The 11,879-nt window shown below is 34.5% G+C and overlaps 2 protein-coding genes across 2 annotated transcripts; one reads left to right on the top strand and one right to left on the bottom strand.

Annotated features, from left to right (window-relative positions):
* The first annotated feature begins 1,639 nt into the window (after window positions 1-1,639).
* On the top strand, window positions 1,640-6,009 carry LOC143626845 (sulfite exporter TauE/SafE family protein 4-like). Its single transcript, XM_077096796.1, has 13 exons — window positions 1,640-1,780; window positions 1,848-2,007; window positions 3,563-3,763; window positions 3,995-4,056; window positions 4,161-4,206; window positions 4,299-4,351; window positions 4,451-4,537; window positions 4,794-4,844; window positions 4,934-5,173; window positions 5,261-5,354; window positions 5,551-5,691; window positions 5,769-5,850; window positions 5,895-6,009. Coding segments are annotated over exons 1-13 (1,359 nt in total). The 3' UTR covers window positions 5,896-6,009.
* Window positions 6,010-7,850: 1,841 nt separating this feature from the next.
* LOC143626784 (homeobox-leucine zipper protein ATHB-22-like) lies at window positions 7,851-9,952 on the bottom strand. The gene is made up of 3 exons (XM_077096754.1): window positions 9,837-9,952; window positions 8,319-8,652; window positions 7,851-8,223 (listed from the first exon to the last, which is right to left on the bottom strand). Exons 1-3 carry the CDS (start codon window positions 9,950-9,952, stop codon window positions 7,957-7,959), a joined length of 717 nt encoding a protein of 238 aa, XP_076952869.1. The 3' UTR covers window positions 7,851-7,956.
* Between the last annotated feature and the right edge of the window lie 1,927 nt (window positions 9,953-11,879).

The raw sequence follows: 11,879 nt of genomic DNA, 5'->3' as shown, positions 1-11,879 counted from the left end.
CTTATGAAATGCTTTTAATAGGTCATATGAACCTATTAAAAGCATTTCCATGCGGTTTGTTTGGTCTCGGTGTGGTGTTTATGGAACGCCCGCAATGACATTGTGTTCAACGGTTTGGTGGCGACTGCGGGTGGTCTTGTGAGCAATATTATCTTTGGGTTAAAAATAGATCCGGAAGACCTCTTTTGTCATGGGAGGATTGGTGTAGGTTTAAAGTGTAATTGTTGTTGGGGGTTGTGTTGACTAGTGTCTTGCTAGTCTATTTGGCTTATACTTGTCGTTTTTTATTTTATAAATTTGCTTTTGTTGGCCGTTCAAAAAAATAGGTCATATAAACCATCAATTTGAAGACAAGACAGTAGTAGTCATAACATAATTAGTAAAATAGCATTATTTACACTAACCACTCATTATATATGTCATTCATTATTATATTAGTAAAACACATTTTACTAAATTTTCCAACAATAAACACCCTTTAACATGTGTATACAATCACTTACACATAATTGACAACTTAAAAATAGGAAAATTCTCAAAAATGACTCTTAATAGTCTTTAAAGAGACTACCAAATAATTCCTAAACTGATAGAGAAAAAAAAACGCCATTTTTTTAACATATATATTCACAAACACCAAAGGTCTCAACTTATAGATGCTCTTAATAACAATAAGTAATAACAATAAATCCTAGATCTCAGCTTATAGATGATAATCATAGTTCAACTTAAAAACCAAATAAAGATAAAATCAGAAACTTCAATTCAAATAAAAACAAAATATTTAATCTTGATCTTCTAGTAACGGAGAGACTCTTGATGATAAATGGTGGTTGGGAGCGATGACGATAAGAATATTCTAAGTTGGGAAACGCTAAGATTATTAAAACTAGGGGCCGAGCAAATGATATCGGTAGTTTATATCGGTAGTAAACGAGCATTTCAGTGCCAGCATCAAGTTTCTAAAAGAAATCAGAATTGAGAAAATTTTAATCTGTACTGGTATTTACCGAATGTTGTCTACGATACCGGTAGAGATGCACAAATCGGTTTAAAACTCAAAACCGGTTCGGTTTGGTCAAGGAAAGTCAAAACCGGTTTATGATTGGTTTCGGTTCGGGCTGAAACCGGTTTCTTACCATGGTATGATCGGTTTCGGTTCGGGTTTTGATCGATTACGGTTCGGGGTTTGACCGGTTTCGGTTCAGTTAACTGGTTTGGAACCGGTTTTGATGGAGAAAATTACAAACCGATTCCAAACCTACGGTTTCAATCGGTTCCAAATGGGTTTCTACACAATCGGTTTCAAACCGATTCGGTTTCAGTTCAATTTTCGGGTCGGCTCAGTTAACCGATTTATTTGTCCACCTCTAGATACCGGTACCAACCCGAACATTTTCGATACATGTACCGAATTTATGAAAAATTCAAGATCAGTACCAGCCCTGTTCGGGTTATTACTACTACTATTATTATTATTATTATTATTATTATTATTATTATTATTATTACTTTCCCATATTTGAATCACACGTGAGCACCGCTCTTCATCTTCTTCCTCCTCACCTCCATAAATTGAAGCCATTAATATTCAAAACCCCAAAGCTTACATCTCCACACACCAACAATCAATCCATCAATGGCGACACGCGGGTTCGTTTTCGGTCTATCAATCGTCTTTTCGGTTGTCATCCTCACCGTCTACATCATTCACAAAACCCACAAACCACTCCTCCATTCTTCCCCAAATCCCAAACAACCCGACGACAAAATCTGGCCCGTAAGTTTCCTCATTGTATCATTAATTCACATTATTTTGAATTGATTTTGGGATTTAATTAATACAGGAATTGGAGTTGAATTGGAGACTTGTGTTGGCAACTGTAATTGGGTTCTTGGGCTCTGCTTTTGGAACGGTTGGCGGTGTCGGTGGCGGCGGCATTTTCGTGCCCATGCTTACGTTAATAATCGGTTTTGATGCTAAATCTGCTGCTGCTCTTTCTAAGTGTATGTTTTTTTCTCTTTTCATATCAATTTGGGAGTTAATTAGTGAAAATTGAATTGGGGTTTTGGTACTCTGTTTCTTGATTGATCACATTTTGTCAAAATTGATTTCAAAGGTTTAAAATTTGGGTATTTTGGAGGTGGGTTTTGAGTTATTTGTTATTGACTTATTGGGTATGATAATGATTGAATTACTGAAAACAGAATTGGGTTTTTGTTACTCTGTTTCTTGGTTGATCACATTTATCAAAATTGATCATTTTAGGTTCTAATTTGGGTATTTTGGGGTGAGTTTTGACTTAATTTTGAGTTTATGATTGAAATTTGATGTGGGTTGCGTTGGCTTTTTGTTACTCTGTTTCTTGATTGATTCAATTTCATTAAAATTGATCCTTATTTTTTTAATTATTTGGGTATTTTTGGGGTGAATTTTGACTTAATTTTGAGTTTATGATTGAAATTTGATGTGGGTTGTATTGAATTTGAATGTATGATATTGGAGGCATCATCATCATCATCATCATCAGTTTGGTACAAGTACTGAAAACAGAATTAGGTTTATGTTACTCTGTTTCTTGATTGATTCAGTTTCATCAAAATTGATTCATGTATACTGTACAAAACAACTACTTTATATAATTACACTATTTGATTTGCATGTTTTGTGTAACTTTTTAGTTTGTGCGCGTTAAGTTAAACAGTTAATGCGGAAAAGTATCGGATATCGGTCAAGTACGGATATCTGAGATATCAGTTATCGCAGTAAGATATCGGTAATTTTAGTATCATTTAAAATTCATATATATTGAAATTTAACCAGTGTTGTAAAAGTCGGATTCCAAGGCCGACTAGTCGGTCCTCGGCCCCTACCTTGGAGACTTTTTCCAAGTCGGCTTAGATTAGTCGAAGGCGGTCAAAAGTCGGGCTAGTCGGGCTAGGAATTTCTAAAAGTCGGTAAAATGTCGGACAAAATGTCGGGCTAGGTGGTCAAAAGTCGGGCTAGGCAGGCTATGGTTCTCTAAAAGTCAGTTAAAAGTCATTCAAAAGTTGCTGAGTCAGCTAGAGTACCCTTTATGTGAATCATGCTTATTTTGGCAAATATATAATGTCCAAAAATTAATTTTCATTATAATTACCATGTCCGAGTACTCTCTGAGTACTCCGACTACTCCTAACTCCCCAGTCGGCCACCTAAGGTCCGCCTAGCGACTTTTGCAACATTGAATTTAACACTGATAATTCAGTATACTCTCTTACCATTAGCAAATTAACCTTTTGCAACTTGCAAAACACTAACAATCGTAGCAGGTAGGAACTGATTAACACTTAAAACACTAACACTGAACACTAAAAATTGATAAACAAGGCTTAAAACAATTATATATTGGTCAAATGTTGCTCCGATATCGGTCAATATCGCCGATATTTTACCATATATCGGCGATATCGACCGCATAGACGTTAACTTTCCCCTAGTTTCTAACTTGGGTATTTTGAGGGTTAAATATTGGCTTTGATTTGAGTTTATGATTGAAATATGATGTGGGTTGTGTTGAAGGTATGATAATGGGGGCATCAGCATCATCAGTTTGGTACAATCTAAGGATACCACATCCATACAGAGAAGTACCAATCATTGACTATGATTTAGCACTCCTGTTTCAGCCTATGCTCATGCTTGGAATCACTCTTGGTGTGACTCTTAGTGTTGTTTTCCCTTATTGGCTCATCACTATTCTCATCATTCTCTTGTTTTCAGGTAAAGTTTCTTTTGTTATAATAGTAATTTTTTTTGAACGGCCGACAAACAGAGAATTGCTTGTTATAATATTATTAATTATCTTGTTTCGGCGATTGTTTGTAGAGTAGACCTTTTAATTACCAAAGATAGAATTTTTCATTTAGATGTTTGTTTTTATAACCAAATGAGTCTTAAATATTCATTAGGCAATCATTAACTCACTTTCGTGTAATGACGTATTGTTAATAGGGACATCTTTAAGGTCTTTCTTCAAGGCTATTGATATGTGGAAGGAAGAGACAATAATGAAGGTGAAAAGGATTATATTGATTTGGATTATAGCATCTAAAGATTGTTAAAAATGCAAACTTTTCTGATATTATGATCGCACTTTTTGTTCTTGATATTATGACAGAAAGAAGTTAAAAGGCCAAAAGAATTCGTTAATTCTAGAGGGGAATGTAAGTCTAATGAATATCCCATGAATTTTTTTTTGTCCTATGAATATCCCATGAATCTTATTCTTTGACTTTTATGTTATTTTTATATTTAGTGCTAATAGATGCGTACAAGCCACTGATTCCTAAAGAAGAGAAAACGCCAATGGTGATCACCGTTAACTTCGTTTTTGTTTGACAATTCACGTTTTCAGCCAACTTAATAAATCGTGTAATCCCTTTTTTATCGTTTTACCAAAATGTGCAGCAAATTTTTCGGTTCAATTTACGCTGGAAGATGCTTACAGCCCTGATAGTCGTATGGGCCGCCTTTCTAGCTCTTCAGATCATTAAGGTAACGATTTCGCATTCATTTTCATCTCCATCCAAAATTTAAAGCATAGTTTGACTTTCAAGAGTCAAACATATTCTTTCTTGTTTTAAATCGACTTCAGTTGTAACTCTTTAGGGAAAAAATCATATAGCCACATTAACATAATGAAATAATATATATTAGGAAGTATTTCAAGCTAAAACACTAACCTCACCTATGATAAATTCGAATTCGATAAGTCAAACCTTTGACTTTTCAAAACTGTGCTTTCCTGCAGAATGGCTTAATAGTATGCAGTACATCATATTGGGTAGTCACCATAATACAGGTAATCTGAAGTTACAAACGATGATATCTCAATAATCGTCACCCGTTTGTACATGCTTTTCAAGCCATATTTAATTATGTTTCTTGCAGTTTCCGATAGCACTAGTTGTATTCGGGTATGAATGCGTTAAGTTGTACAAAGAAAGCAGAAAAAGAAAAAACACAGGGAACCCTGACTCGGTTTGTGAGGCTGCAATCGACTGGACCGCACCCAACCTTATGTTCTGTGCATATTGTGGGATCTTGGGTGGGACTGTTGGCGGCCTGTTGGGGTCTGGTGGCGGGTTCATTCTTGGACCTCTCTTACTTGAGATTGGTGTCATGCCACAGGTACACAACTTGTATACATCTTTAATTCAATAAAATTTATAAAAACTCAGCATTTATGATAGAGTTGTAACATGTGATATTGCATAGGTTGCAAGTGCAACGGCTACATTTGTGATGATGTTTTCGTCATCGTTATCTGTGGTCGAGTTTTACCTTCTGAAGCGGTTCCCGATTCCTCATGGTATAATCTTCATCACCATTTAATTTCAATCCGCAAACATTACTTTCGGTCCACTTTCAGTTTTTGTTAGATAATAATGCTTCAATTATGTATCCATTAAAAATATGGACTTTTATTTTTTGTTTGACTCGTTTGAGATTAGAAAAAAAAAACTGCCAAAGTTGACCCGCTCACGTTGAATCCTTTTGACTTTTAGCTTTATATTTGATGGCGGTATCCGTTATGGCTGGCTTCTGGGGTCAGTTCTTCATAAGAAGACTTATTGCATTTCTGCAGAGAGCTTCACTTATAGTATTCATTCTTTCGGCAGTCATCTTTGTCAGTGCTCTTACAATGGGTAACTTTCGAAATCCGCTTTTGTTGGCTTTATGCTTGAGAAGATGTAAAATATGATAAACTCGGATCAATGCGCAGGGGTCATTGGTGTGGACAAAAGCATCAGGATGATCCATAATCATGAGTTCATGGGATTTCTTGAGTTTTGTAGCAGTTCGTAGTTAGAGAAAACATGTCAAAACAAGCAGGAAAATAGGGCAGGAGGATATATGGAACATGGTGTTGCATGTACAGAATGTAGAGAGTTTATGTTTCTACCACGGTTAGGTTGGATAGTTTTGTTTTTTAGTTTCGTTATGTAGAACTACTACGGCTTTTCAAGAAGCACATGGCTTTTGGCTTGCACGAAATCGACTTGTTTGTAAATGAGCCGAGCCAGGCCAGCTCGGTTTGGTTTTGTAAACAAGCCAATTAAGGCCGAGCCAATCAACCTCGGCTGGTTAGCGTTTAGCTGGCTTGTTGGCTCGTTTAAATAAAGCCCATTTTCAATATATATCAGTTATAACCCAAAAGTATAACCCAAGTTTTGAAATATATATATATATATATATATATATATATATATATATATATATATATATATATGGGTTAGGTTCAATTAAGAAGTTTGATTTTCCTAAGAAGGCTAGGAAGGAGGGTATTTTAGTCTAATACTTTAATATCAAAACCCACTTAAATTAATTTCAAAAACCCACTTACATAAAACCCAATTACATCTTCACTCATCTCTTACAACCACCACCACTCCACTGCCCACCGCCACCACAACCGTCACCCACCGCCACCACCTCGTCGGAAAAGTACGAAAAAACACAATGGAAAAATACATTATGAAAAAAAAAACATAATGATAAAAACACAATTGTATGACACAATGTAAATAACACAATGGAAAAAATACAATGAAAAAAAAAACACAATGAAAAATACTATTGTATAACACAATTTTGTAAAACACAATTCGGTAAAACACAATTTGTAAAAAACCCACTAATTTTTTTTTTAATTTTTATATTACATATGGTACTCATATAAAAGATAAAAAGACACTCGTTATTATGGTGAATTTGTTTTTCAATAAAAACGTCGTAAAAAAAAGTTATGGACGTTTTAAGATGATGGGGGAATTTGGCATGTGCCTTGCATGTGGAGAGAGAAAGTCAACAAATGTGTTATTCCTTTTATGCCCTTTATCTTGTGTTCACACTTGATCTCCCCCTAAATTAATCTCAACCCTCCATATTCAAAATCAATGGATAAGATTACTTTTTATCCTTCCTACAAAAAGTATAATTCCTATTATAACCTAACCCATATATATATATATATATATATATATATATATATATAGGGGAAGTATAAAATGAAAACCTACTTGAGTTGTGAAAACCCTATGTAACATCGTTTTTTTTTGTTACACCTGTAATATATGTTGTTACATTTAATACAAAACATCAAAAAATCAAAAAAACATTTTTTTTGCTATTTTTTAACATTTTTTACTAATTTTTATATATGTTTTCAGGAGAGAGAAAATTTTATATATATGTTTACATTTTTTATTAACTTTAATTGTAGACCACAAGATTTAAATTTTAATTAAAAACATGTGGTTAAAATGAGTTTCTAGAGTTTTCACAACTCAAGTGAGTTTTTATTTTAACCTAACTCTATATATATAAATCATATATTTTGTAGTTTGTTAATTGTGCATTATGTGAATGTTATAAATATATATTTTTTTCTTTTTATTTACACATGTGTAAGCATATAAAATTATTTTATTATTTTTTTCTTAAACAAATGAGCTGGCTCGAGTATTTCACAAGTCGAGCTCAAGTTCAACGTACAATTTAGCTCGTTGAAAAAAACTAGCCGAGCCTTAGCCTAACCTGGCTTAGCTTGGCTCTTTTTCAACCCTAGAACCAATTATATATTAGGAGTGATTCGGGTTCGGGGTTCAAATTCGGTTCTTTAACCTTCGCCTAGAAATCGAATAGAATCCTAAATCCTTTGTGTGCTTGAAAAGGTTTAATGCTATGGTAATGAGTATTAGTTTCCTCCACAAGATATACTAACAGTCATTGTTAGTGAATTGATGTCACTCAAGGGTCAGATACGTAAATAACACATCAGAAACGAGTATCATGATACATAACAACTCTTATCTAATAACGTTTTCTTAAATTCTACTTGCTATAACAAAACTAAAAAACTGTTATTTGATGATCTCGTAAACGAAAAGCTAGCTCCTAGATCTAGGAATTTATGGATAAGACGAAAAAACTGGCCAGTTAGAGTAAGATGGCATAGGTGCCGAAGGGGCCGGATCATAGTTCATCGTATAGTTGCTGTCAGCGGCAATCATGGCTCCAACAGGCTGATGTTGACTGAGTGTCAGCTGATTGTTGGCAGCTGCGGATGTGCTCTCAACAGTATCTTCAGTACCGGACTTGTAGGTGTACCCCGCGCTAGACCCCGCCCCTTGTCTCTTGCTAACTTGTTCATGTAGTATGGTTCTCAATGCTAACACCTTTAAGGGATCCAAAATATATTAGAACAGTTTTTGTAGTTTTTATATCAATACAATATTATACAATACAGTTGAATGATTTGATCAATTAGTACCTCTTCTTGAAGCTTTTGTTTCTCCCTAGAGACAACATCAAACTCTTGTTTAAGGGTGTCATACAAGCACTCGAGTTGTTTATTCTTCCATCGTGCACGTCGGTTCTGGAACCACACCGCAATCTGTCTGGGCTGCAAACCGAGGTCATGGGCTAGCTTCATCTTTGTATCAGTGTCAAGTTTCTTCACATCTTGGAAAGTGTTCTCCAGTGCCTCTAACTGCTCACTTGTTAGCCTTTTCTTCTTGTCTAGATTGTTGTTTTCATACTCGTTTTGGTTCACTTCCATCATCGCTAATGGCGCCTGCATCATTTGATGCTTCATCTCTTCTATTCTTGCATTATTTGTATCGTTATATATATGTCTGTTAAATATTCCTAATGGACAGTTATTAACACATATTTTGAGGCTGTTATGTTAGCCATTGTGAAAATATTGATTGTGTGGAAGGACCATAACATAAGATCTTTATATAATTCAATGCCAAAAATTAACCACATTTTCACTTTCTAATTTAAATAAGTCGTTATTCGAAAATAATTTTGTATGTATCGCAACGAGTCTTCTAACATATGGAAAACTAGTGAGTATAGACCATGCGCATGCGTGCAAGATACTAAGTTCTTTTTAAGTGATGTTTATGTTTAGATTTGGTATATAATGTGTATAGAGGAACGGCTTAATACAAAACCAGTTAAATTATCGATATTTTATGATAAACCTAGCATGGTTTGTTTGCTCTCCATTTTCTTGACACTTAAAAGGAAACACACATATATATAAATGTGTTAGTATATGCATGTAAATCATTGTGTAGAACAAGCTCTTGATTCACATAGATCGACTCGGGTATGCTCAAGAAGTAATTTTGAAATTATACATATATGTAGAGGTGTACAAAACCGGTTTTAAACCCAAACCGAACCGATTTATAAACCGAACCGGTTTTGGTCAATGGCTGGTCAAAACCGGTTTGACTCAAACCGGTTCGGTTTATAAACCGGTTTAGACACAAGATAGGCCGACCTGGTCACGTCGGTTCGGTTCGGTTTATAAACCGGTTTTTCTCAAACCGGTTCGGTTTTAAAACCAGTTTGGTAGATCTTAAGGGGAACCGGTCCTGAAACTGACGGTTTGGGTCGGGTTGGGAACCGGTTTGGGTGAAACCAGTTTTAAACCCAAACCAGTTCGGTTAGGTTTGCCTAAAACCGGTCCCAAACCGGTTTTTTTGTACACCTCTACATATATGTATGCTATCTTACACACTCCAAGAAATTAATGTAGATCAAATCAACTAGTAATTTATATGGAAACTAAAGATAAAGTCAAGAGACTATGAAACTAAGCTTAATTTTGAAGACCTTGAGTTAATTTCCATAAATATGCAACCTTTGAATAAATTAACTAAGGAAATTATAAACCAATAAAATAAAACAATAATAAAAGAATTTAGTTACAGGATTAACAAAAGGACACACATAATATATGATAGAGTAAATTTAGGGAGCGAGAATCGACTTACCAGGTGGGTAGGCATAGTGATCATTGTTATAGTTGTAACGAAATGCAAACGAGCTTTGCACTGCAGGTCGAGGAATAATCAACGGTCTGGGATTCATATCATTCCAGTCCATGCTAGCTACCACCTTCAATTCTTTCTTCTTTTTGTTATGAAATTCCTTTTTAAGATTAATCTAGCATGCAAGTATTTGTATAGTAGTAGCTAGTTTGTGCTTTTGATGGTGCAATAAAGGTGTACTATGTAGTGTGTGTGTGTGTTTTATGGTGCTTTTTGATGCAAGAAAGGTGTGATATTTATATCAAGAGAGGGTATGCTTGAGTTGATAAAGGGTGGGACAAGTAAACAGTGGTTCTCTGGTGTTTGGGGAATATGTTATAAAGGTGGTCCTAGAGAGAACAAAAGGTTAGATCATATATACATGTACAAACACAAAGTGACAGTACCATGCCTTAATGTTTGCATGCTTCTTCTGACCCACTGCATCTATATATCATATCTATCTCTCTAATTAAACTTGGTTAAAATGTTGGTAATGTTTTTTTTACTCTAATTAAAAGTTAGAACCACTTCAAATATGTTTTTTCTTTAAATACACATGTGTGGATGTATTTTGTATACTCATAAGTCACAAACTAGTGTTTGTGTAGGGGATGGGACTAGGGGGGCCCTACTTAAAAGAATACATCTATCCACTTATATCTATATATAAATGCATGCATGTATGTGTATGCAGACAGAGAGACCGAGTATAGGTGTGTATGTTAAATTCACAACACAAATTAATAAGAGATCATCCAACTATATTATATGTATAACATAAAGACTTCTTAGATTAAATTTTAAGTACTGTTGATACTTAATGCATGTGGTTAACAATTTTTAAGAGCACAAATATGCCCTTTTAGGCATAATCCTCCACGAACGTTTATGGTTATTTAAAGATTACTTACAATTTTGTCCTTCACCTTTTCAGTTTTGGTTCTTTAAAAATCATTTACACTTTTGGCCCCTTATCTTTAGCCCCATAATTTTTATTTTTATTTTAATTTCATTCTTTAGTCCCATAAGGTCATCTTCATAAGAAATTGTTGGAAAATGCTATTTAACTATTAATCTAGGTTGAACAAACGATGTCAAGCTACATTTAGAGAATTTGATTGTGAAAAACAAATGCAAAAAGAAATTACTTTTTAGTTGTGAAAACCGTTGGAAAGAGGAGTAACCACTTTGGGTTTCAGATTTTCACAGTTAATTAATAGACTAATCTTGTTCATTAAAAAACCATTAACGGTCACTCTATAAGTGAGTTAAACTAGTGATACTTGTGAAACCGCACTTAACGGGTTCTATTAACACCAATACAAAAAAATATATCTTGCAAGAACATAAACAAAAACCAAACTGATAAACACCAAATCAACAAGATATCAAAGTATGACGTGCACAACCAATCGTTTAAATGATAAAACCCAAGTTGAATTATAAGTAACTTAAGATGTTATAATTCAATCCCAAATAACCGAATATAATTAAATCACAAAGTATCTTACAAGAATCATTCATCCGGAGGTGATCGCTAGAGTGTTTTAGCCTTGCATCATCTTTGAATCTTCAAACCGAATGTTGGATTGCGAAACCATGGATTGAAATATGATTATGAGTTGTTGTAGGTGAATAGTTCTGAAAATATACAGTCCCGAAAATGGCCGGGGAAGTGCGTGTGTGTGTGTTTTTCGCAATATCTAGTTAAGCCTAGTTAATTTACAAAAGCACGCTAGTTAAAGGGCAGACTAGTTTAAGTCTCACTATCTACATGACAGTGACGCGATTCTTTATTTAGCCATTGCAAGTTAAGCCATAACGGATGGTCTAACATCAACAGCTGCACATAGGCTTATGATTACAAGTACATGCGACTATGCGAGTTTTAGGTATACAAACAAAAGTGTTAGTTTAAAAAATCTCACATAGAACTGTACAAGTACTTTTTATTGTTTACTTATGCATATATATAAATTTAATATCATATTACTTTTTAC

Source organism: Bidens hawaiensis, unplaced genomic scaffold, assembly GCF_021521415.1.
Source record: "Bidens hawaiensis isolate Kalapana, Puna unplaced genomic scaffold, B.hawaiensis_p1.1 tig00004525_1, whole genome shotgun sequence".
NCBI classification, from domain to species: domain Eukaryota; kingdom Viridiplantae; phylum Streptophyta; class Magnoliopsida; order Asterales; family Asteraceae; genus Bidens; species Bidens hawaiensis.
This window is presented reverse-complemented; position numbering and strand designations above follow the sequence as displayed.

Bases quoted from the DNA above. Each gene is read 5' to 3' on its own strand.
- LOC143626845 (XM_077096796.1), top strand. From the start codon at position 1,640: ATGGCGACACGCGGGTTCGTTTTCGGTCTATCAATCGTCTTTTCGGTT. The intron at 1,781-1,847 runs GTAAGTTTCCTC...TAATTAATACAG, and splicing joins CCGACGACAAAATCTGGCCC to GAATTGGAGTTGAATTGGAG. The intron at 3,764-3,994 runs GTAAAGTTTCTT...TATTGTTAATAG, and splicing joins CATCATTCTCTTGTTTTCAG to GGACATCTTTAAGGTCTTTC.
- LOC143626784 (XM_077096754.1), bottom strand. From the start codon at position 9,952: ATGGACTGGAATGATATGAATCCCAGACCGTTGATTATTCCTCGACCT. The intron at 8,653-9,836 runs GTCGATTCTCGC...AAATAATGCAAG, and splicing joins TATGCCTACCCACCTGGTAA to AATAGAAGAGATGAAGCATC. The intron at 8,224-8,318 runs GTACTAATTGAT...GATCCCTTAAAG, and splicing joins AACAAAAGCTTCAAGAAGAG to GTGTTAGCATTGAGAACCAT.